This window comes from Topomyia yanbarensis, chromosome 2, assembly GCF_030247195.1.
Source record: "Topomyia yanbarensis strain Yona2022 chromosome 2, ASM3024719v1, whole genome shotgun sequence".
Lineage (NCBI taxonomy): Eukaryota > Metazoa > Arthropoda > Insecta > Diptera > Culicidae > Topomyia > Topomyia yanbarensis.
In genome coordinates this window covers 146,104,578-146,130,374 of record NC_080671.1, presented here as the reverse complement: position 1 = coordinate 146,130,374, position 25,797 = coordinate 146,104,578, and the positions used below count along the sequence as shown (strand labels likewise).

Sequence of the window (25,797 nt, the reverse complement as noted above, 5' to 3'; positions counted from 1 at the left end):
GGGAAATAGATGTTGCGATAGTGGATTGTGTGCAGATGAACAGCGATGTGCAGCCATCGGAAGTGACTGCACGTGAGTTGGAGAAAAGAAATTATTTATTCTTAATCATGAACCTTAGAACGGGACGTTCAACTTTGATGTCTGTTGTAGAATATGTAGCATCTTTGCATAATGCGTTAGGTTAGGACCAACACGTCAAACGCCTCATGAATTGGGAATCCCACACAATATAGACATCATAATAACAAAATAACTAGCTGTTAAACTCCAGGAGTAATTTATCGATTACATTCCTCCTCTACTTGTCTGCGTTACCAGCTGTGCTCGTGCTTTAAAATTTTAAGATACTTAACGAAATGTCTTATATTTCGTGTTTTCTTATAGGTTATTCGATTACTTAAAATGCGATTTCCACAACAAGCAATTGCTAAAACACATGCATTGGAATTTTTAAGATATTGAAACAGGTGAAGATTACTATGCAAATACAATTTGGAACCATAGTACTCGTTACTAATATCACTCTGTCTACGAAGTATTATCCTTGAGGCCAACATTTGCTTCTGCCGCTGCGTTTAGACTGTAAGTTGCGGTAAAAATAAAACAACAAATAAACAAATAACGGGCCCCGTGGTGGTGGAGGAACGCTATGTGGGAAGCTGAGCTGCAAGCACCCGGGCGGGTCATAGGTGGTGGATAATGCTTAGTCGCGATAGCAACTAGTTGTGATTCGCGACCCGAACCTGGAGCGGGGGCTGACTGCGGGTGTGGTAGGACGAGGTAGTGGACTCTACACGTTCTAGGCCTAAATACCACATGCCCTAAAGCAGCCCTGACAAGGCGAGCCAGCGCCGCCTTTAAATAAGCGCTTAGCTCAAATCTCTCTCTTCCCGTGATCCTTCAGCGTTACTGCAAGGTTGGCGTAGGCCTAGCTAGCCGCCCATAAAAATTGGCACAGACGTACGCAACGGAAACGGACAAGAGACTGGAAACTTGAGACATGGAACTGCAGGTCGCTTAACTGTATCGGGAGCACTCGCAAACTTGCCGATATAGTGAAAGACCGCAAGTTAGACATTGTGGCGCTGCAGGAGGTGTGTTGGAGGAACCACACCATCTACCAGAGCTGCGGCATTTCACACGAGCTGGGAACAGCTTTTATGGTGGTGTGGGAGATGCAAAAGCGTGTGATCGGATGGTGGCCGGTCAGCGACAGAATGTGCAGTCTGAGGATCAAGGGCCGGTTCTTCAACATCACCATAATTAACGTGCATTGTCCCCACCTCGGAAGTAGCGATGACGACAAGGACGAATTCTACGCGCAGCTGGGGCGTGAATGCGATCGCTGCCCAAGACATGATGTCAAGATCGTCATCGGCGACCTTAATGCTCAGGTTGTCCAGGAACAGGAATACAGACTGGTAATTGGAAGGTTCAGCGCCCACCAGCAGACGAACGAGAACGACCTAAAACTAATCGATTTAGCCGCCTCCAAGAACATGGCCATAATAACCTTCTTCCAGCACCTCCTCCTGCACCGATACACCTGGAGATCACCGCAACAAACAGAGACGCAAATTGATCATGTTATGATTGATGGACGGCACTTCTCGGACATTATCGACGTAAATCGGGGCGCTAACATCGACTCGGATCACTATCTGGTGATGGTTAAACTGCGTCCAAAACTATTCGTCAGTGAACAGTGTAAGATACCGGCGCCCGCCGCGGTATAACCTGGACCGACTGAGGGAAACCAACGTCGCGACAACGTACGCGCAGCATCTTGAACCAGCGCTGCCACCGGAGGAGGAGCTCATCGATGCTCCCCTTGAGGACTGCTGGACCAGGCCCAAAGCAGCCATAAGCAGCACTGCGGAGAGCGTGCAGGGATACGTACAGAGGAATCGACGGAACGATTGGTTCGATGCCGAGTGCCAAGAGATATTGTACGAGAAGAATGCAGCACGCGCAGCAATGTTGCTTCAAGCCACTCGTCAGAACGTGGCGTCATACCGACAGAAACGAAAACAGCAGACTCGTCTTTTTCAGGACAAAAAGCGCCGCCTGGAAGAGTCTGAGAGAGAGGAGATGGAGCTGCTGTATCGCTCTCAGGAAACGCGGGCGTTCTTCAAGAAGCTGAATGACTCTCGCAACGGTTTTGTGCCGCTGGCCGAAATGTGTAGAGACAAGGAAGGTGGCATCTTGACGGACGAACGTGAGGTGGTCTAAAGGCGGAGACAGTACCACAATGAACATCTGAATGGTGCACAGGTGGACAATCGGGCGTTCGAGGAGGACGATTATGTCAGTGTCGCAGCCGACGGGGATGTACCGGCGCTCACTATGAATGAGGTTAACGAGGCTATTCAACAGCTTAAGGACAACAAGGCAGCTGGTAAGGATGGGCTAGGAGCGGAACTCTTCAAGGTGGGTCCGGAGAAACTGACGGAATGCAACGACCGAATAATCGAAAGAATCTGGGAACGGAACAGCTACCGGAGGAGTGGAAGGAAGGGGTCATCACCCCGATATACAAGAAAGGCGACAAATTGGACTGTGAAAACTACAGAGCGATCATAGTGGCAAATGCCGCTTACAAATACCGACACATCACCTGTTCATCGACTTTAAAGCCGCATATGACACGGTGGACCGTGTGGAGCTATGACAAATGACGGACGAGAACGGCTTCCCTGGGAAGCTGACAAGACTGATTAAGGCTACGATGGATGGTGTAAGGTGTTGTGTCAAAATGTCGGGCAGTCTCTCGGGCCCGTTTGAAACACGCAGGGGACTAAGACAAGGCGATGGGTTGTCCTGCCTGCCTGCTGTTCAATATAGCGCTGGAAGGTGTAATGCGAAGAGCGGGGTTCAACATGCGGGGCACGATTTTCACAAGGTCCGGACAGTTCGTGTGCTTCGCTGACGACGTGGACATAATCGGTAGAAACAAGGAGACGGTAGCAGATCGGTATACCCGACTGAAGCGCGAAGCAGCACGAGTAGGACTGAAGATAAATGGGTCTAAGACGAAGTACATGCTGGCTGGCGGAACCGATCGCAATAGGGAACGCTTGGGCAGTAGTATTACGATCGACGGCGACGAGTTCGAGGTGGTTGACGAGTTCATCTATCTAGGCTCATTGGTGACTGCGGACAATAACACCAGCCGCGAGATCAGAAGGCGTATTATCTCTGGAAGTCGTGCAAACTATGGGCTCCACAAAACTTTGAGATCCATGAAGCTTCACCACCGCACGAAATGCGCCATGTACAACACACTCAGTAGACCGGTGGTCCTCTACGGACACGAAACGTGGACAATGCTCGAGGAGGATCTGCAAGCACTCGAAGTCTTCGAAAGAGAGGTGCTGAGAACGATCTTCGGTGGTGTGCAGAATGATGGTGTGTGGAGGACCACCATGAACTTGCACGACTCTATGGTGAGCCAATTATCCGGAAAGTAGGTCAAGCTGGAAGGGTACGGTGGGCGGGGCATGTTGTGAGGATGCCGGGCAACAACCCCACCAAGTTGGGTTTCACCTCCAACCTGGCACACAGTGGCACGACTTAGAACAAAAAGTGGACTAAAGTCCAAACTTTGCCGTATCGGTTCAAATTGAACGGTTCTATGTAATTTTGGTATGCTGAATTCGTTTTTGATATTAAAACATTTAAAAAATAAACATTTACTATTCATTAGGGTGTCTCAATTTTTTTTTTTTGAAATCGTTCTTAAAATTTGTGTATATTAATTTTCGTGTGCTAAATCGGTTATGATATTAACACTTGTAAAAAAAGTCATTATGCATTAGGGTGGCTCAAAAATAATTATTTTGCTGTTAAAAGTGCAAAAAAACGTTTAAAGAAATTTTTGTGCGTTGAATTCTTTTTTGGTTATAAAAATAGAAATTAACTTTAATACTTATTAGAGCGGCTCAAAAGAAAGTATTTTGTTTTCTATAATGATTTTTTCAATAGTAATTTTGGAATTTATTTTCCATATTGAAACGAATTGATTGTCATCTCATTATGGTGCTTCAGAAATGACTATTTTGTTTCTACGGATCAAATAAGATGTGTTTGACTAATATTGAAACGTTTAATTCATTTGTGGGTTACTTGATATGGAAACTAAATTTTCTTTCATTTTCAAAACAAACATCTTGAGCGTCTTAGCGGAATGTTTAATTACATTCACTAATCGTAGGTATGTTTTAAGTTACTTAGGTTGCTTATTTCTTATCTTAAACCAAAACCTTTTTCGTGTATATGGTACATTTAAAAATGGTCTAATTTTATTTGGATGATGTTGTTTAACCTAACCATAGCACTAATCAAAATAGTCTCATCAAATGACTAGAACTGTGTTCACTCAATTTGACAGCTATTGCGTAAGTTGGTAAGAAATAGTTCCAAAATCATTTTATGAAATATTTCAGATGATTGAAAATATTTACTGAATTTTAAAAATTCTTAATACCTTTACCATCTAAAATCCATACTTCCACTCCGCTCCTTACTCTTGATCACTAGTAAAACTCTTGTAGATCATGCTCTCAATGCTATTTGAAAGTTGTGCATGTATGTGTGTCATTATTCTAGCTAAAAGTGATTATTCAAATTCAATATCTGTAATAACCAAGCGTCTCCATTCACAGTTTTTAAAATTTTGACTGCTTATCGCAAATTTTCGCAAATCTAGCAAAAGCTCATTTTAAAGAGAAAATTAAAAGCTTTCGAATGAGTATAATGTGATTGCGGGCATCGTTGTTGATATCGCATTAGAAGTTCGAATTCAATAAAAATTCATGACAAACAGTTATCCAAACACTAACTAAACCAACTAGTGACTTATTTTTTTGGCGATTTTACGATGTAATTTTATCACACGGACAATTTTGGTGAAGTAATGCTATGCATAAAAACAACCGTTTCTTTGAAAAACGAAAATAACCGTATGTAGTTTCTATGTTTAAACATTGCAAAACACTTGAGTTATGCCTTTCAAAAAACTGTCAAAAATTCATTTTACTTTCAAATCACATAAAATCTCGTGAAAATGTCTCTGATAGCTCAGCTGATACGAGAAAAATACTAGTGAGAATATCGCATAACCTTCATAAATGGACTTAAGTCCGGGCTCGTCCCACTGTGCGGCAGGTACAAGACGGAGATGAGCGCAGCGTTCCCGTTGGCTGGACCAAGTCGAGCAGAACCTGGCGAGTATCGGGCACCTGAGAGGTTGGTGACAAGCAGCAACTGACCGAGTGTCGTCAAAAGGATTTGCAAATCTGCGATGTCTTAAGTTGTATTGATGTTGAATGCCCTTGCTTGCCTTCGCCAAATTTTTGACCACAATCTCCTGGATTTTGTCTAACTGTTGGTATCTTGTTTCTAAGTCATCTCCACCGGAAATCCTGCTGAAGTCATCGGCAGATGCCATGTTGAAATGAGGACTAAACCCAGTGGAGGAATGAATGCTGGTGTTCAGGATGCGCTCCACATCGGTGATGTGGACATCCCAGTTGCGCTGCTCGGTTCGAACAAATGCCCGGATTGCGATGTTTATCGAGCGATTTGTTCGCTCCACTGGGTTAGCCTGCGAATGATTGCGGGAGTTCAGGCAATGTTTGACTTTAGTTTCTTTTATGAATTGACTCGCTCAGCAGAATTTCTAGGCTGTCATGGCGATTGCACCACGATTGCTTTTTGGAAGGGGACCAATGTAGTGCACAGAAACCATTCGCCATGGTGCACGCGACTGACCCATTTCATGCTGGACTGGGACGAAAGGAGCTTTTATCTCTTTACGCGTCCCGCATTCTTGAATGTACTTTAGTATTTTCGATCCTATACGAGGCTAGTAACATCGCAACTGTACTTCGTGGATCGTTTTATCGTATCCCACGTGAAGCAAATTTTCGTGGGTACGTTGGATCAAATCTTGACGGAACTCAGGTACTGGGACGAGTTTCCAACTGAACCGCGAGTCGCATGGAACAACTTTCGAGTTTACATACTTGACAAGTTGATCATTTACTACATTGAAGTCGGCATAGTCGTCAGGATTTTGGAAACGGCTGCTAAGGCTCGAGATAACGTATCCATCACGACATTGTCTATGCCTTTCCGGTGCTCAATAGACATGTCGTACAGGTGCAATTCTGAACTCCAACGACTCAGACGCGAACTGATTTTCCATTTAGTCTTCAGTATCCATGTAATCGCTGACGAATCAACAAACTGTTCCGACTCACGCGGTACTTCATCTTCTTCGTTGTCTTCCGATTCCTGACCTGAGTACAGTTTTGTATCTCAGGAGAAATACCAAAGGTGCGCCAAAAGTCCACACCTTGAATGGAACTGACGGTCAGATACTCTACTACAAGAGTGCATAGGACCACTGTCATATTTTGAAAAGTATACGGGAGATACGCATGTCCAATGCTTGTTAAGGATTGACCGTTTGCGGAACGTAGTTCGAATGGTCGTTCCAAATTTTTTAAGAACTTTCAATATAGCTTTTCAGTTATAATCGTGGCATTACTACCACTGTCGAGCAAGGCTTTGAAGATTATGCCATACACTGTGACTATTGCAAATGGACGGTTATCGAACGGGTCGTCAAGCATGATGGTTTCGACAGACAACCAATTTACATAGTCCTCATCACGAGCCGGTCGAAAACTGTCGTAAATTTGTGGATTAATTGTTAGTTATTGCTGCTTTACTGCCAACTACGACTTCAGTTGGTTCAGATATCGTTTTTGGCAGTAAGGGCAACGAGAAAAATCAAAACCATTAAACTCGCACACTATGTAGAACATCAATTGAGGCTAAGTTCTGAGTTTGGTACGGGGCTGTGAATCCGGGATTCTGCATCAGTTTCGTGATTGGAAGTGATGGACATAGATTTTTTTGACCCAAGAATCTTCCATTCAACACAAATTGATCGGGCTGGGCACCAGTGTTGAGTGTGGAATCTCTGGTGCATCATGTATCGATGCGTCCATCAAACACAAATCGTTCAGATCGGTCTGAAGATTCATCTCGGGAGCACTTTCTTTCTGATGTACTAGTGCCCGAAGTTCACTGACATTTTGCACCCCACAATAGTTCACTTCTTATAACCGACGAAATTGTTGCCTGTGAAGCAATCCCACCCATTAACGTTTCAGTAGATTTTGAAAAAGCATCAGACTCCTGAGACGCTATGGCTTTATTATCGTCGGATCGCTCTCGCAATTGCCGAATCTCGTTCCTCATCTTACACAAGACACTCCTACGAGCTGTTCGGAAAGAGATCCTTGATTGTCGGAAGTATTGGATTTCTGTGGATTCGCGGGTACGTTTGTACTCAGCAAATCTCCCCAAATTTCTCCATCCTCCCCTGGTGGTTGTCGGAAGGAAGTGCTGAAATGACTGGCATAAACTTCAAGAACTTTCTGCAACAACCCGGAAATTTCCTGGTTGACCTCTCCTGCCGTATAATTTTGGATTATCTGGAGCCGAGAACCCAAATGGGGCAACCGTGTTCGGTAAACCTCCTTGTGTGGGCACCGGTACTGGAGATCTTCCTTGATTGTCAGTAGTTTACTAAGTCAGATTTTGTTTTCTTCACCCCCATCATCGTGCGGACTAACGGGTGTTCAATAAAAAATGAGAATGATTTCAATCTCAATACCTTTCTGTAATTAAAGTAAAGAGTGTAAATTTTTGTCTCTCCAAGAGAATTGTTCTCTGGACTCCCTAGAAATGGGTTGAATGTTTCTTTTCGCTTGGATGCTGTCAGTTCAATCGAAGATGGCGTCGAAACAGCAAGCACTCCACGAGCGTGTTGTACGGTTTTACGAAACGTATGGTCATCGTGGAAAAAAGTTTACGGTAGACCACTTTCGAGACGAGAACGTTTACCGGATTCTCGTATCGCTGAGCGAGGAGGCGTCAGTCCGGCGAAGATAATGACGAAGAAGTAGAAGGAAGCGTTGAAAAAGCTTTTCGACAACAAGGACGGAACGAGCTTGCGTGACGCCGACCGAAAATATCACTGCTCACATACCTTGATTCACCATACCCTCAAGATGGAGGACATCATCTGTCGGAAGCAGAGCAGAGAGCAGATGGCGATTGTGAAATCGCAGTGGCGGTGGATGACGAAGAACTACCGCGGGACGTCGTTCGTGCTAGACGACGAAAGTTACTTTCCGCTCTCAAAGACCCACATTCCAGGAAATTTCAGAGACAAGTCGGTCACACCCCCCGAAGTAAAGTTATGCTGAACATCTCCATATCGGACAGAGGGATGGCAAAGCTGTGGTTCAAGCCGAGCGGTCTGGCCATCAATCAACAAGTGTACCAGGAGGTGTGTCTTGAAAAAATTCTTCTGCCGTTCTTAAAGGAGCATCAAACGGATGTAGTACGTCGTCTGGCCGGACCAGGCATCTTCTCATTACGCAAATATGACGCTGGAATATCTTCAGCAGAAAATGTGCCGAAAGAAAAGAACCCAACCAATTTGCCCCAGTACCGTCCCATTGAGGATTTTTTCGGCTCCCTCAGTACCCTAGTGTACAAAAATAATTGGCGGGCAAGGATACCAAGCAGGATCCAGAATTGTATGCGGAAGATGGACGTCAGTGCCGTCCAGCGCTCTTGTGAGAGCATCGTGACTACGTTGCGTCGCACAACTGACCAGGGCTACTTCTCCAATATTCGTTGACGTTTTTTTGAAGAATTCTCGAGTACTTTTTCAAATGGACGTAAGTAACAATGAGAGATTCTCTTTGAGGTCTTTCTCTTCTGTTCATTACTCGGCCATTTCAACATTTACTACTCTACTCTTTGCATAATATTGTAGTAAAAACCGTCGGCTTTCGATATGTACTGGAAAATTAGTACAAAGTGTTGTAATGACGTCGTAATAAACGAAAGAGAAAGTAAACAAAGAGAGGCTCTCAATGTTACTTACGTCCATTTGAAAAAGTACATGACAGAAAAAATTTTCAATTTTATTGTACACATTGTTATCACAGGAATCGGGATGATTAGACTTTTTTATCAAAACAAATTATCAGATCAGTGAAAACGAAACGTCTAGAAGCTTCGGCTCGAACCTTCGACACCAGTACAATTCACTGCCTAGGGGCTTCGCAGGAAAAACGGCAATATAAATGGTTCCAAACCACTAAACCTAGGCAAAACATTTAGCAAATATTACATGTTCAAAAGATTATTGAATGAAACGTCATTTATTTTGTCCAATCGGTTTGCTGATTAGATTTGCCGCATGGCATCGTTGACTTAACATAAGTCAATATTATAGATTTCTTTTGTGGTTATAAACGCATAAGATGCTCGCAAGAAATTCAACTGGCTAACATAAGCAATACTTATTCATATTTCATTGTTAAGATAATCACAGAGGTCGTATGTTTACACAATAGCCATTGAACACATTCTTTTATTATTGTTCTATGCATTATAAGATCATTATTGTTAGTTTCACTACACGTTTTACCTAATTATATTTTACGATTAAAATAATCAGGAAATCCGCAGAAATATGGAAGAGGCGTGGAAATAGTCATTGGTCACTAGCGTGTATTAAAATTAGTCATAGGCAATTCATTTAAATCGAAGAGGATCGTGACTATTTTTGATTTTTTCTGTTTGATCTTTTCTGCTAATGTCTTACAAAATATGTTTTGTGTCCATGGTTTTCTATTGGCAATTATAGATATTCAATCCTCAATTGGTTTTCACTATAATTTTCTTTGTATTGTGGGATCCAAGCTTGAAGGAGAGAGGCCACAAGTAGTTATAGTACATTATCATCAATTAGAAGTTGCCTGTTCCATACAAAGCAACATCGCATACCTGAGGGAACCCAAAGTGAGACAGTCAATTTTCACAGCATCAGGTACTGTTTTCTTCGTTTCCCGCGCATTCGGCGAGAAGCAAATTATGTTCAATCATGTAATCTGCACCCCGTGAAAAAGAGAAACTTTCAATAAACCATTCATACATCAGTGTTATCATGTGACTGGCTTCATGCCTAAGATGTCACGCGGTGGCAGTTTTCGCTGAGATTGATATACTCACTGGCATTATGGACGGCACCCTGTTCCGGATCAACATCCGGTTGTAGATCTCGATCAATGCAGCAGGACCAGATCATACCGCCGGAGCAGAGATCGATCGGTTTGCCACCTCCCAGCACGCACGAGATCGATAGGCCACACTCGAACTTACGGCCCTTGTAGCGGCACGTCTGTGGGATCACTGCAACGAAAGTAAAATGGGAAACAAAATTGACCATGAAGCAATTTGATCTTCGAAGGATTACGATTCAGTGAATAAGCGAAGCGTTAGATTAGTGAATAATGGAATGTATTATTATGCAGTAGCCTTCCGTACAAATGCGATGGATCGGCTACACCTAGTGACCTACTGAGCGCACGTTGGCAAGTGTATGTAACCATCATTCGGAAAGCTTGTGAAGTAAAACTATGAACCGATTTTTTGATCGCTACATGTTTCGTAGACAATAGAAGGTAATTATTTCTGATTGATTGGTTTACCAATATATCTCTGAGCAGTCTGTACGAGATGAAGGTAATTATGTTACCAATAATTTACTTGTAAAGAATGCGGGCAAAAGTTCGGTAGCCCGATTTCAGTTTTCTCGATCAGAAGAGGTTTCGACAACTGTCTACATTGTTTGAAATTTGCAGTGATAAATGATGGTAAATTAAACTGATTTAGGTTGTACTCTTATTACTCTGAATAACATTTCTTATTCGTTTTGCATATTTTGGTACAAAAATGCTGTTGGTTTTCTGTATCGTACCGAGTTTAAAATCAAATCAATGCATGTTTGATTTAGAGCAGTACGGAGTCACAGTGGTGTGATTATTTCTGAAATTGTCCTCTACACTAAGAATCGGCAGCGAAGTCTATTGGAACAGAAAAACAAAATACAACAAATGATTTGTAGTGCAAAGGCAATCCTTTGCTTAGCTTAAGACAAATTATGTAGCTTTTTCGGTACATCGTCGCTGTTGTGCTATCTTATGACAAGCGCCATTTAGCACATTTCGAGAAAAACGATTTTTAAAGTTTGAGATTGAATATCTTGAAACTTATAAATGATATAAACAATCCAAAGAAGACAATTGATGCGTCTATCTATTCTGCATTAATCTCTCAAACATTACGAAGATCGGTTGACTATGTTGCGAGTTTTTACTATGAATGTAAACAAAAGTCGCACTCACACGTGTCATAGGCGTGTATTGATGACAAAATTTATATGACGTGTCATAATCGTGCATGGAAAATTTTCCATAGAAAAAATCATCACTTTTTAACTTTTATTCATATCTTTGGGTTCATATGGTCTATAAACATTCGGTGAAATGCATTTTAAAGGAAATGAAACAGGGAATATAGAAAACATTGTTATTCATGATTACAGTGTTGCCAAATATCTTTTATTTCCAGTTCAAAACTAAAACTGTGTTTTTCTCACAACTCGTATAATTTTCTTTCGAAAATGTTTATGCCATTGTGTTTCTCAGACATTTTCACACATAAAACCGTCTAAAACTTCAATATAACTTGAGCCAATTTCTAGATATAGTAATTTGAAGCAAAAAACTCACAATTTCTCATCATGTTTCTAGCTATATCTAAGTAACCTAGTAGAATTTCTAAATTCTGAAAACGCCACTTTGTAGAGATTTTTCAAACAAGTAATGTGGCATATCTAACTCAGTTTACCCCAAAATGGCGTTTGTCATAAGATAGCACAACAGCGACGACATCCGGCCTCAAATCCAAACACTGGGTATCAATTAAAATTGATAATGATAATTACTCTCTACTTGACAAAGAAAATATTTGGAGACTTGAGAAAATCAGTAATATATTTGTATTATGAGAAAACGAATTCTTGTTCAAATCATGTGCCCAAAAGATGAAAGGATATTCCTTCGGAACTTTGCCCATTTGATGCAATAAAAAATATATGATCGGGGAATATGTGAACAAAGAGGCATTTTTTAATTCTTAAACAAATTGGACGCTACAGTTTTTTGCTAAACTAATTAGGTAATTCAATAAAATTACAACATCAGGTAAACTTTTCCAAAGCGGATTAAAACAATTTCAACAGTGCTAAAATGAAAACACCAGGTAAATCAACTTTTAAATAATAGGAGTGTCAACAATATTTCAGGAATATCTGAACGAAAATCATCCTATTTGTATTAATTTAAAAAAATAACTCTTTAAATTCACTTTTTTCTTTGTATTCATTTTATGCATTTTCTTACGTTATCCAGTTCAACCATTTCAATCAATTTTTTTAGTTGATTCAATTTGATTGTTTTGCCTTTCTCATATAAAGAAAGGCTATGCAATCACTGTAAAAATCGACTTTTAAACCGAGGCCCGGAGGGCTGAGTGTCATACACCATTCGATTCAGTTCGTCGAGATCGGCAAATATCTGTGTGTATGTGTGTGTATGTGTGTGTGTATGTGTGTGTATTAGGGTGGGGCAAAATGATCGTTTTTTCAGCACAGCACTTTTTTGGTTCCATTTGGGGTCCCAAACAACTGTGCAAAATTTGGGGTCGATTGGATTTGACCCGGCGTAGCGCATTGCGTTTGAAATTTTTATGGAAATTAGTATGGGAAAACCTACTTTTTTGCATTTTCAATTTTACAGACTACAATTCTTCCTGCAGTATACCAACAATTAAATAGAAGTGTAGTCCAGGATATGCTGAACAACTATGCCGAAGGATGCATGGTGCTAGAATGTATCTACAACAAGTTATAGCTGTTCAAAGTTCGATAGATCGAATTAATTACCAAAAATCATTTTTTTTGCCAACACTGCGGGTGTACCAATCACATTTCATATAGCATACCAAAATAACATCATATACATTAGATTTACCACATTGGTATGTTTGGATGAATTAATCATAACCCTTAGCTCAATTTCATGCACATAGGTAGTTTCGCAATAGCTAAGGCTTTTGATTAATTCATCCAAACATACCAATATGGTAAATCTAAAGTATATGATGTTATTTTGGTATGCTATATGAAATGTGATTGGTACACCCGCAGTGTTGGCAAAAAAATGATTTTTGGCAATTAATTCGATCTATCGAACTTTGAACAGCTATAACTTGTTGTAGAGACATTCTAGCACCATGCATCCTTCGGCAAAGTTGTTCAACATATCCTGGACTACACTTCTATTTAATTGTTGGTATACTGCAGGAAGAATTGTAGTCTGTAAAATTGAAAATGCAATAAAGTAGGTTTTCCCATACTAATTTTCATACAAATTTCAAACGCAATGCGCTACGCCAGGTCAAATCCAATCGACCCCAAATTTTGCACAGTTGTTTGGGACCCCAAATGGAACCAAAAAAGTGCTGTGCTCGATTGATGAGGTTATGATTACGTTTTGCCTTTCTCATATAAAGAAAGGCTATGCAATCACTGTAAAAATCGACTTTTTAAACGAGGCCCGGAGGGCCGAGTTTCATACACCATTCGATTCAGTTCGTCGAAATCGGCAAATGTCTGTGTGTGTATGTATGTGTGTGTGTATGTGTGTGTGTATGTGTGTGTGTCATTTAAACTCACATAATTTTCTCAGAGATGGCTGAACCGATTTTCGCAAACTTAGTTTCATCTGAAAGGTATAACGCTCCCATAAGCTGCTATTGAATTTTTAGTTGATCCGACTTACGGTTCCGGAGTTACAGGTTGAAGAGTGCGGTCACACAGCAAATTCCCATATAAACTGGTACCACCATGATGTTAAAATGATGTAAAACATATTAAAATTGATGTAACATTACTCCAGTTTGCGGGTCTGGATCACTAATGATCAATTGAAGCAGCTTTGACCACATTGGCCACCTATGACGGTTCATGATGCCCCCGGGGAACCCGCCAAGTTCCTAAGCTAATATCACACCCATTCCCCAACGAATTCTCTACCGATTTTCAAATGAAAGATACAGTAATACCATTGACTGCTGCTGAATTTCATTCGGTTCTGACTCTTGCTTCCGGAGTTACAGGGGTGTTAGTGAACATACACTGGAATTTCCCATGTAAATCGGTACAATCGTAATACCTCAGAGGCTAAAAACTATTGAAATGGTCACCAAATTACTTGTAATCGCAGATCTAGATCACTGATTGCCAATCAAACATTCTTTGAATATATTGTTCACTATCGACGATTCCGGAAGTCCGAAATTCCGGGCATATTCCACAATTAAAGTCACATCGGCTCTTCGGTGATGACTGAACAGATTTTCTCAAATCAAGCCACAAATGGAAGGCAAAATATGCAGTTGAGTATTACGTCGCCGCCTCTCCCCCTCCCCGCCTTGCCCTTACACCTCCCTCCTTCATCACTCCCCTCCCCTTGGACAACCCTCACGCCCGCATTTCGTTCATCCACCCCGTATACCGAAATAAGATGAAGGATTTCTGACGCATCCTCCACTCCCACTCTACTAACCCCCCATTCCCTCCACTTTCAAAACCATTCCACCAACGTTTCAAAATATAATCACATGAAGATAACATTGAACTCATGCTGATTAAGCTAATTAAATATTATTCTTTTGCCTTTCTCATATAGAAAGGTTATGCAATTGCTCCAAAAACCTACTTTCTAACCTAGGCCCGGAGGGCCGAGTCTCATATAACATTCGACTCAGTTCGCCGAGATCGCAAAATATCTGTGTGTATGTATGTGTGTATGTATGTTTGTATGTGTGTGTATGTGCGGATTTGTTAACAAAATGTCCACATCGGTTTCTCGGAGATGGCTGAACCGATTTTTACAAGCTAAGATTCAAATGAAAGGTATAATATTTCCATAGGTTGCAATTGAATATCATTTTCAACCGACATCTTGTTCCGGATTACGAGTTGAAAAGTATGGTTACAAAACAAAATGTGTTGATTTGTCCACATCGGTTTCTCGGAATTTTCTGAACCGATTTTGACAAACTTAATTTTAAATGAAAGTTCCATCAGCTGCTGTTGAATTTTGTGTGGATCCGAGTTCTGGTTCCTGAATTACAGGGTGATACGTACGATCACGCAGCAAATCCCGATTCTAGCGAATTCTGCGATGAATGTAAAAAGGTGATTTTTTTTCCAAAATGTAAATACAACTGTTGAATTTGTAGATTTAGGTCACCAACAGTCATTCAAAGTCTCTTTGGCCACACTGGCCACCATCGACGGATCCGGAAGCATCCAAATTCAGAATAACGGTTATATTGGTTTCTCGAAAATGGCTAGACCGATTTGATCCACTTAGTCTCAAATGAAAGGTGTTACGGGTTGTGGAGTGCGATCACATAGAAAACTGCGATTCAAACCGATACCGCGATGAATGCAAAAAGGTGCTCTTATATATATTTACCAAGTGCAATAAGAATGAAAGACATTTCCATAATGTTATATTGTACGAACCAGCTATTAAATCATAGTTTGGAGAAGTGAGAAAGGCACAATTGCACCGCTAGGTGGATTAAAACAGGTTTTTAGGATTATATTCAGTTATTTATGATGCTCATTTTCCCATTTTTACTTTCCGTCAATCTCTGTCCGCACTGCACTGTTACTTTTTTTACAAATAATTTGTTCATTTTATTTAATTTATTCATTGTAATTCTTTTGTTCCTTCTTGTTCATTTTTCATGGAATTTATTTTAACATTTTCGCAGATTTTTCATTTCATTTGTTTCCATCATTACAGCGATATACGTTCGCATTTCTATCATTTCATTAATTTATTGCACAGTATTCATTATGTTGATTTTCTTCGTATTTATCGTTTTTCTGTTGTTTCTTGCATTTGTATTAATATTGTTTTATTCATTTTATTAATTCTTAGTTTTTGTTCATAATATTCATTTAATTTGTTTTATACATATTTTGAATATAATTCATTAAATAAATTCGATTTATTATATAACTTTTTTCATTTCATGCTTTTAATTCAACATTGACATTTTGTTCATTTCATACATTTTTGCTCATTTGGTAGATAGTATGTGCAATTATTTCTAAAACTAGCATCTTAATCGAGCCCTGGAGTGCCGAGTTTCATATGCCATTCGTTGAGATCGGCACATAGTGTGTGTGTATGTGTGTATGTTTGTGTGCACGCATTTTATAATATCAGTCACTTTTCTCAGAGAGGGATTCCATGAGAAACCGGCCGACCGCAATATATGACCATCGTCGATTCGAACGAAACTTTGCAGGTGTGTTCGCTGTATGAATCTCCATGATATTCCCTGGCAATTGGAATGTTTTGATACAAGAGTAATTTTTCAAAAGGGCGTAAACGTTTCTACGTGTATGAATTTCAAAATATTTTTGTTCGATTACTGTATTTTATACAGCAAAACTATCTGAGAACAAGTTACAGGGAATGAATACTTCTATCCGAAAAAAATATGCACTGAAAAAAATGTGTCATTTTTCAAAAAAACAAAAATTTATGATAAATATTTAAATTGCGAAAAAAAACCATTTTTTTAATTTTTTTATATTTTGTTACCAAAAACCTAAAGAGAAAAGAAACATTTTGATTGTGATTGCATGATGGAGAAAAAATCGGTAAAAAAGTTTTTTTAACAATAACTTCGTACATGTTTTTAAATTTCATACTAATTGACATACAAAATTGTAATTTTATTACAGAATATGATTCTAAGCACCATTTAAAATCAAAATGCATTTAACAAAAATCTTCCAAAATGCGATAGTTTTCGAGATATTTGAAATTTTGCTCCTTCAAAAACAATTAATTCGTGTAATTATGCTCTTTTTAAAAGTTATTCGCGTTACCCCATCAAAAAATGTCAAAAAATTAATGTTTATCGTTTTAAAGACGTAAAAGCAACTTTTTTAGTGTATTTGGATCCTGGAGAAGCTTTCAATAAAAAAGTTTTCCTAACAACATTTTTTTATAATTCTTACTATTTGCAGTCAAAAATACAATTTTCTTTTTGAATATGATTCTAAACGCCATTTTAAATCGAAATGCTCTTAACAAAAATTTTCTAAAATGTAGTAGTTTTCGAAATATTTTAACTTTTGTTTTAACAACGCAATTATTTTGTTTTATTACGACCTTTTCATAAGTTAGTCGCGTATCTCCATCAACAATAATGGGTCTTTCAAAAGGCCCGTAAACTTTCGTGCAACTTTCTCTTTGACATCAAGGCAATATTGTAAACCATTTGAAAGTTACATGAAAGCAACCAAAATATATTTCAACCATAGGGTCTGTTGATTAAACTATACAGGGTGTTTGGTTCATGGTTAAGAATCTCTCGGGGGGTGATAGACTGCCATATTTGGAGAAAAAAATTGTTCTACACATACCATCAAATCTCAACCGTTACAGAGTTATTGAACTTTTTGTGTAAAAAACTTATTTGTCTTAAAATACCTCTAACTTTAAAAGTATACTTTGTATTTTAAATATTTCAGTTCCATTCGAAAGGTGAGAAAATTTTGCATTGAGTGATTCCCTCATATGTTTCAGTTAATGAGTTTAAGTAGCCTTTTCAAAGTAATTTATTGAAAATTAAACAATTTTAAACGATTTTTCGTTCATTTCTTGAAAATCCTAATAGTTAACCTCATCATTTTAATAATTCAGATTGTTAGTCTTGATGAGCTGCTTAATTTGTTCTTTGACCTGATACACTTACCTTTGCTTATTTTCACGATTTTGGGTTATTCAACTTGGATATTTTTATCTCATTTTCACTAGTACCAGCTCTAATTGAAAAATTATGGCACTTATTGTACTTTTTTTCTTTTTATTCGAAAGCCAGGAAAATTTTACAGTAAAAAATGTGTTAATACCTTTCAGTTAAGTAAATTTAGTATTCTTTTAAAAGTAAATTAGTTTAAAGTTAGTGCTATTATTAGCATTTTCGTTAATTTTCTTTAAATGGTAAATAATAAACATCACCATTATTATCATGGAAATAATGCATCTCAGCAAGTTCTACAGTTCTTTCTTTGACTCCATTCAATTATCTCTTTTGGTTTCGACGCAAAATCGTTTTTATCACATCGTTTCATATGCAAAAATAACGATTTCGAACCCACTACATTTGTGGCGAGCTCATGCTGTGTTAACTATTAAATAGCAGCAAAATGAAAAGAGATATAGACAAAGTGTCAAATAAAAAGTTATAGAGAACATTAAGGGGCATCAAATGAACAATAGTAACGATAAATAATTGAAACTAATTTTCAAAAATAAAATAGGAGAATTTTTAATATAAACTTCGTTCACCACCAATCGAGCTTATTCCTTTAGCTATAATTGGTTAACATTTTTTTTAAATAAAAACAATTGATAAATGCATTTTTTATAGCAATAAGTAATAAATAAATTTAAATTATTATGAGCTTCCTGCAAAGCTACGATGAGACCCTTAAAAGGATTCTTTTCCGCTGGGTACTCGCCGTAGCTTCTTGTCAAATTTTGTGTTTTGTCGGTCTCGTATTGTTTTTTTTTTGTTCTCAGCGTTTCCGCGATTCGTAACTTTGTTTTGTTGTGCTGACCCTTTTTTTGTACGCTGAGAACTGATGTGTCCACTACCAGGGGGCTCCGTTTGTGAGCTTTTTGGTGTGGGGGTGAGAGGCGGGCTATTAAAAAAAAAAACAAAAATTTTGTTGATTACTAATTAGATTAATTAAAAAACTCAAAAAAAAACACAAATTTTGAGTTATTTCGTTAGTAAAAAATCATTTAGTACAATTAACTAAAAGATATTTGTACATACACTGATAGGACATTTTCTCAGCTTTCCAATGAAATCTTGTAAATAACGATATAAAGCATATTTTTTAGATTAGAGTCTTTTAAGCGCTTGCAAGTCGGTTACAGGAAAAGTATAGTAATGAAATTACAAAGAAATGAGAAGAGATAGAAATATGACGTCCAAGAACAAATTATGAATTGTCCTAAAACCCAACTTTTGGATAATGGATATTGCTATAATCATACTTCATTATTTCGAGAACATTAGCAAAAACCTCCTCAAAAACACCAACTTTTAAATTCTTTTACAGCTAAAAGGTAATTAAAACTAATTACTTAAAAGATATGAGAACACCATTCAATAGAAAATTTTCTCACCTTTCGAATGGAACTGAAATATTTAAAATACAAAGTATACTTTTAAAGTTAGAGGTATTTTAAGACAAATAAGTTTTTTACACAAAAAGTTCAATAACTCTGTAACGGTTGAGATTTGATGGTATGTGTAGAACAATTTTTTTTTTCCAAATATGGCAGTCTATCACCCCCCGAGAGATTCTTAACCATAAACCAAACACCCTGTATAGTTTAATCAACAGACCCTATGGTTGAAATATATTTTGGTTGCTTTCATGTAACTTTCAAATGGTTTACAATATCGCCTTGATGTCAAAGAGAAAGTTGCACGAAAGTTTACGGGCCTTTTGAAAGACCCATTATTGTTGATGGAGATATGCGACTAACTTATGAAAAGGTCGTAATAAAACAAAATAATTGTGTTGTTAAAACAAAAGTTAAAATATCTCGAGAACTACTACATTTTGGAAATTTTTTGTTAAGAGCATTTCGATTTAAAATGGCGTTTAGAATTATATTCAAAAAGAAAATTGTATTTTTGGCTGCAAATAGTAAGAATTATAAAAAAATGTCAAAAGTTGTTGTTAGGAAAACTTTTTTATTGAAAGATTCTCCAGGATCCAAATACACTAAAAAAGTTGCTTTTACGTCTTTAAAACGATAAACATTAAATTTTTGACATTTTTTGATGGGGTAACGCGAATAACTTTTAAAAAGAGCATAATTACACGAATTAATTGTTTTTGAAGGAGCAAAATTTCAAATATCTCGAAAACTATCGCATTTTGGAAGATTTTTGTTAAATGCATTTTGATTTTAAATGGTGCTTAGAATTATATTCTGTAATAGAATTACAATTTTGTATGTCTATTAGTATGAAATTTAAAAACATGTACGAAGTTATTGTTAGGAAAACTTTTTTTCCGATTTTTTCTCCATCATGCAATTACATTCAAAATGTTTCTTTTCTCTTTAGATTTTTGGTAACAAAATATAAAAGATTTAAAAAATGGGTTTTTTCGCAATTTAAATTTTTATCATAAATTTTTGTTTTTTTGCAAAATGACACAACATTTTTTTCAGTGTATATTTTTTTCAGACAGAAGTATTCATTCCCTGTAACTCATTCTCAGATAGTTTTGCTGTATAAAATACAGTAATCGAACAAAAAAAATTGAAATTCATACACGTAGAAACGTTTACGCCCTTTTGAAAAGTTGCTCTGGAGTCAAAATAATCTTATTACCTGTGGAAAATATTTAGTCTTGCATGACGGTGAAACGTGTAAAGTTTCATTGGAATCTAAGATGGTCGGTCACGATTTTAAAGATTTTCGGACGGAACTTCGTGGAATTCATGGCTGAGTCGATTTGAGCAAAATTAAGCTCAAATGGAAGGTGTAACCTTGCCATAACCTGCTATCAAATTTCATTTGGATCGGAGTTGTAGTTCCAGAATTAGGGATTGAAAAGTGCCACGCAGTAAATTCCTAAAAAAGCTTCCACCATGATATTAATATGAGACTAAACAGGTGCAAAATTACTTGAATTTGCCTTTATATATAACTCAAGGTCAATCAAAGTTGCGTTGACTGTATAGGCCACTTATAAAGGTTCTAATGGGGGGCGTCTGTTTCAGTGGGCAAAAAACGGCTTTTTATACGCTTAACCTATTCATGCCCTTGTTGTTTGTGGACAACAACGTTTTTAAACAGCTAAAAGTTTTGATTGAGGCAACATTTGCTTACAAAAACAAGTAAGGCTAATAAATGTAACTATTGCCTTTCATTTGAGTATTAACAGTTACAAGAATCAGCTCTAGAACTGACGTTATTGAAATTAATCTGATCGGAATCCGATTGAGCAGTGCTGTCAGGGGCAGTTTACGTTGACGACTGAAAATGATTTATTCACATATATTTGTTATGTTGCAATATTATTGAAAACTGATAAAACTTATCAATTTAGACTTCTTTGGCTACGTTTTTCACGCAAGTGGACTATTGTGATTATTCTAGGACAATTGTATTGAGCATTGGAAGGTAAAAATTGAGCAGCTTCTAACACTGCGTGGCAAACACCAATGTTTATGAAGAAAGACTTTTCGTGTTTCTTAACCCCACCGTTTACAAGGATAAATAGTTTTGAAACCCTTGATGCGCTAGAAAAACGTTGGGCATGAAAGGGTGAATTGTTTGTATTGAACCTCTAGAATAGCCCCGCGTAATCTCGGTGGCCACACTGGGCTTCTTATGTTTTAACCCTCAAAAAGGCAAGCCGAGGCCCGGAGGGCTGAGTGTTTTGTACCATTCGACTCAGTTCATCGAGTTCGGAAAATGTCTGGGTGTGCGTATGTATGTGTGTGTATGTGACTAAAAATAAACACATCGGTTACTCGGAGATGACTGAACCGATTTTCTCAAACTTTGTCTCAAATGAAAGGTACAACGTTGTCATAAGCTGCCATTGAATTTCATTCAATTCCGACTTCCGGTTCCGGAGTTACGGGTTGAAGTGTGCGATCACGCATGAAATTTCCATATACATTGGTATCAACATGTTATCTAAAAGATGCAAAAATGTGTTGAATTTATGGTTTTAGCTCACTGGTTCCCAATCAAACCCACATTGACCACTTTGGACACCTTCGGCAAAACCGGAAGGTTCCAGAAAGTGGCTTAGATCCTTAAGTGAATTCACATCTGTTTCTTAAAAATGTCTGGCTCTATTTTCTCAAATTTAATCTCAAAGCTACAGCTACAGCTACAATATCCCTATTGACTGATATTAAATTTCATTGCGATCGGAGTTCTGGTTCCCGTGTTACAGGTTGAAGTATGTGGTAACATGCGAAATTCCCATACAAATCGGTATAATCATTATATCTAAATCACGCAAAACTAATTAAAATGAGTTTTAAATTGCTTGAAATTGTTGGTCCAGATCACTAATTGCCAATCAAAGTCTCTTTGACCACATTGAGAACTGTTGAGGATCCCAGAAATTACAGGAAATGGCCAAGTTCCAAAATTAGATTCACACCTGTTTCTCATATATTGCTAACTCGATTCTCATAATCTCAGTCTTAAATGAAGGGTGTAGTATTCACATTGATTGCTACCGAATTTCATTTGAACGAAGTATTGGTTCCGGAGTTGAGTAAAAGAATCCGACAACACGTGAATTTCCCATATAAAACAAAATGTGCAATCACACTGAAAAACGACAGTTTGCCTAACAGAGGCCCGAAGCTCATACCGTTCTGTGAAATTTCATGAGTTCGGAAGAAATAACTTGACACCAGAGACACAAGAGCAAAACTGCATAACAAGGATGAAGATGGACTTTGTCAATCATATTTGACATCCACTGTGCAATGACAGTGCTGCCAACACAGCAAGTATGCCATAAGCAGCATTAGCGAGGGGTAAGAGACCAGGTGATTAAATCTTCACTTCACACGTTCGACTCAACTTGTTGAGTTCGGAAAATGTGTGTGTGCTTATGAGTGTGTATGTGTGTATATATGTTACCAACAATCACACACTCCATACTCCAAGATAACCGAACCGATTTTCTCAAACTTAGCCTAAAATGAAAGGCATAGGGTGCAATTGAATTTATTTCTGATACGGCATCCGGTTCCGGAGTTAGTGGATTAGAAACGCGGTAAAACAGTAAATCCCCATACATTCTCGTATACTTGAACGGTTCCTCTTTCATAAAAAAATTCGATTCTTTGCAATGTATTTTGGTTTATAATTTTGAACACAACAAAACTCAATTTTTGGTCAACATGTTTTTTTATGCAAGAAAAAATTTGTTTATTGGGAAAACGATCCATTCAAGTACACCACAATACATTTTTCTTCAACAATCTTTTTAGTTTTTGGATTTCAGTTGAGCTTTGTTCGGCTTAGAGACGCCGGTGGTTGAGTGGTAAGCGTGACCGCCACTCATTCCAGTTTGCCTGGGTTCAATCCCAGCCGAGATCGTTGAGATTTTTCTGAGGTGAAAAAATTTGTGGTCACGTCTTCCTTCGGAAGGGAAGTAAAGCCGTTGATCCCCGGTCCATGAAATTGGTGGATCGATATCTAGTCCAGGTAGTGGAATCACCTCTCTGGCGTCGGTAAAGAAGAAGTATATCCAACTTCTATACTCTACTAACAAAAATATGCTCCTCCCGTGATACTTGTGGAGTGCGCAGTAGTATATACGGCCTCTAGCAAAAGCAAGTATCGGACTAACAATTCCTTCCCTTTCCTTCCGCAATCTACATTCGGGCCTGGCCGGCGCCTGTATTGATCAAAACCACTTTAGGATTACCATGAGTTGCACATTGAAAGATGTTTCGCTAATCCCAAGCATAATTATCTACTGATTCCCTGTGCAACTTCAGCTAGTCCCGATCGATAACGGAGTAGCAGCCAGGGGTGGTCGCACAAGCTTTAAGCAATGATGTTATCCCATGCTAATTGATCGATGTAATATCCGAACAGGGAATTCTAGGAGTTATAATAAATATCTCATCACACTGTTAGGTGGATTAAAGCGTGTTTTCTCAGCCTTTGTATGATAACGACAAAATAGTTGAACGAATTGTGATGAATTAAACATAAATCACAGCTTAATTTATGCCCTGTTTAGTAAGGACAAGGACCACTTCGAATATATTCACGCAAACTATTGCTATAAAATTGCACAGTCCATGTCTGGTGATGCAATATGGCATCACACGCGGGCAATGGGTTAAGTTAATACATCAACTGAGTCATCAAAAAATTGCAATCACAAAAAAATACTTTCCAATTTAAAGGCAAATAAATTGTTAAACTGTTGTAGTAAAAATTATATTAGATTACTACTGCAAGTTGCAATTTTTTCAGCTCGCTCAATCTGAGCTACGTTAGTAATTCAACTTATATACACCTAGCCTTCTTCTATGAACTCGTAAACCCAACAAAATTTATAGGGACGGAAAATATGTATCAAATGCAGATGAAATTCGTCATGCCTGACTAATGAATAAAGTAAATACCAGCCGGATTTCAATTTTAACATAAACCTAGATGCTAATGTTTTATCTAACCCGACCATAACTGATGTAAAAGTTCACAGACTTAAAGGATATAAGAAAATAACACATACTTCTCCCAAGCAGCTCCATTATAGAATTTGGTCCATAATCCACATTGTTGTTGCTGAAGGTTTGTCGTTTACCGAGCGCTTCCAGTATCAAGATATCCTGCTCCTGCCGAGGCGAAGGAGTCCTTTCGGCCAGTATAACCCCTAAACACAATAACACAAGCACAGAAATGCAACCAGCCACGCTCCCTCGTCGTCGACAGCAAATAACCCGTTCCTGTCTTCCGCTGACATCATGATTACGCGAGCATATCGCCTGAGAGATCTCACTGCAATGGTGCTTCAGCGAAAGACCCGCCATTCCTTCGCTCTTCATGACGAGCTATTCTTACAAAATTACGAACGCGGATACACGAGTAGCGGCAAAAACGGTAAGGCCCTACTAAAACAGCATAACAACCGAAACTGGGTTTTGTCTTTCTTCTGCTGCAAACCGGAGGAGGCCGCCAATCGAAATACCCCCCAAAAAAGCACTTCACGCTTTACCACTTGCTCCCTGTTATGCAACTAGGTCATATTTTTGGTGCCGTATCTTTTCACTTTTATTCACCTTTGCACGAAAAAACATGCCATTTACATCTGCTTGCGCCACTTCGGACTCGCACACTTCTTTGCTGGAAGGTTTCACATTATCTTTTTATAACTACCATTACTCGATGCACTCAAAAGAAAGCCATACAAAGGTTGTATTTTTCGCTAAGGTTCCTCAATGTAATAACTCGACAAAGGTCCCCCAGCCAGTGGTTACAGCGATCAGGGAGACAATGAACCCACCGAGACCTCCACACTGGAGCCGCAGTCGATGAGAATTTTACCCCCTTTCTCTCCACCGTCCAACCGCTCGAAACGGACAATTTCACTTTCGATGCGAACAAGAAATATCAATGCGGTTTCTGCTGCCAGTATAGAGGTCCGGATCGTGATACCAGGGTAAACTGCGAGCGGGGTTTTGGTCGGACGACTCCACCGTAGGTTCCGGTTCTTTGTTTCTCACTCGTGCTATCCAGCTTGGGCCAAGGGCAGCACCTTTCTTTCGATGGCGCGAATCCCCACCCGCACAGTGACGGCGGTGAGTCTCAATGCTGAACCACAAAACGCCACACGCGATCAACCCTTGAAGACAGTAGACAACAGACGAACGATCGCCTTGGTAGTTGATACTGAACTGAAGCAAGTCTTTTCTTGGGGCCAAAGACACCCACCGAAGTCAGTCGGTCTCCTTTCGCGTCGCTGTTGGCTGGATTGGGTTGGGAGAAAAATAAAAACAAACATTCGAAGGTTCGGCGGAAAAGTTGCAGCGCGTGTGGTTGCTGTTGGTGAAATTTACTATATTGAGACAGCTGGTTGGCAGTGTTGCCGGTAAACCAACACATATGACTTTCCGTTTGAAATTCCAAAACATACAACTGAAAAAAGGTTGGAATGCAGTTAACAGC

The 25,797-nt window shown here is 38.7% G+C and overlaps 1 protein-coding gene across 1 annotated transcript in view; it reads right to left on the bottom strand.

Moving 5' to 3' along the window:
* LOC131681649 (serine proteinase stubble) overlaps window positions 1-25,429 on the bottom strand; it is a 63,044-nt gene extending 37,615 nt beyond the window's left edge. Inside the window, exons 1-2 of the mRNA XM_058962575.1 lie at window positions 24,365-25,429; window positions 10,108-10,287 (exon numbers count right to left, since the gene is read on the bottom strand). Coding sequence (XP_058818558.1) covers window positions 10,108-10,287; window positions 24,365-24,677 — 493 coding nt within the window. The 5' untranslated portion in view covers window positions 24,678-25,429. The remainder of the gene's footprint in view (window positions 1-10,107; window positions 10,288-24,364) is intronic.
* Window positions 25,430-25,797: the final 368 nt, after the last annotated feature.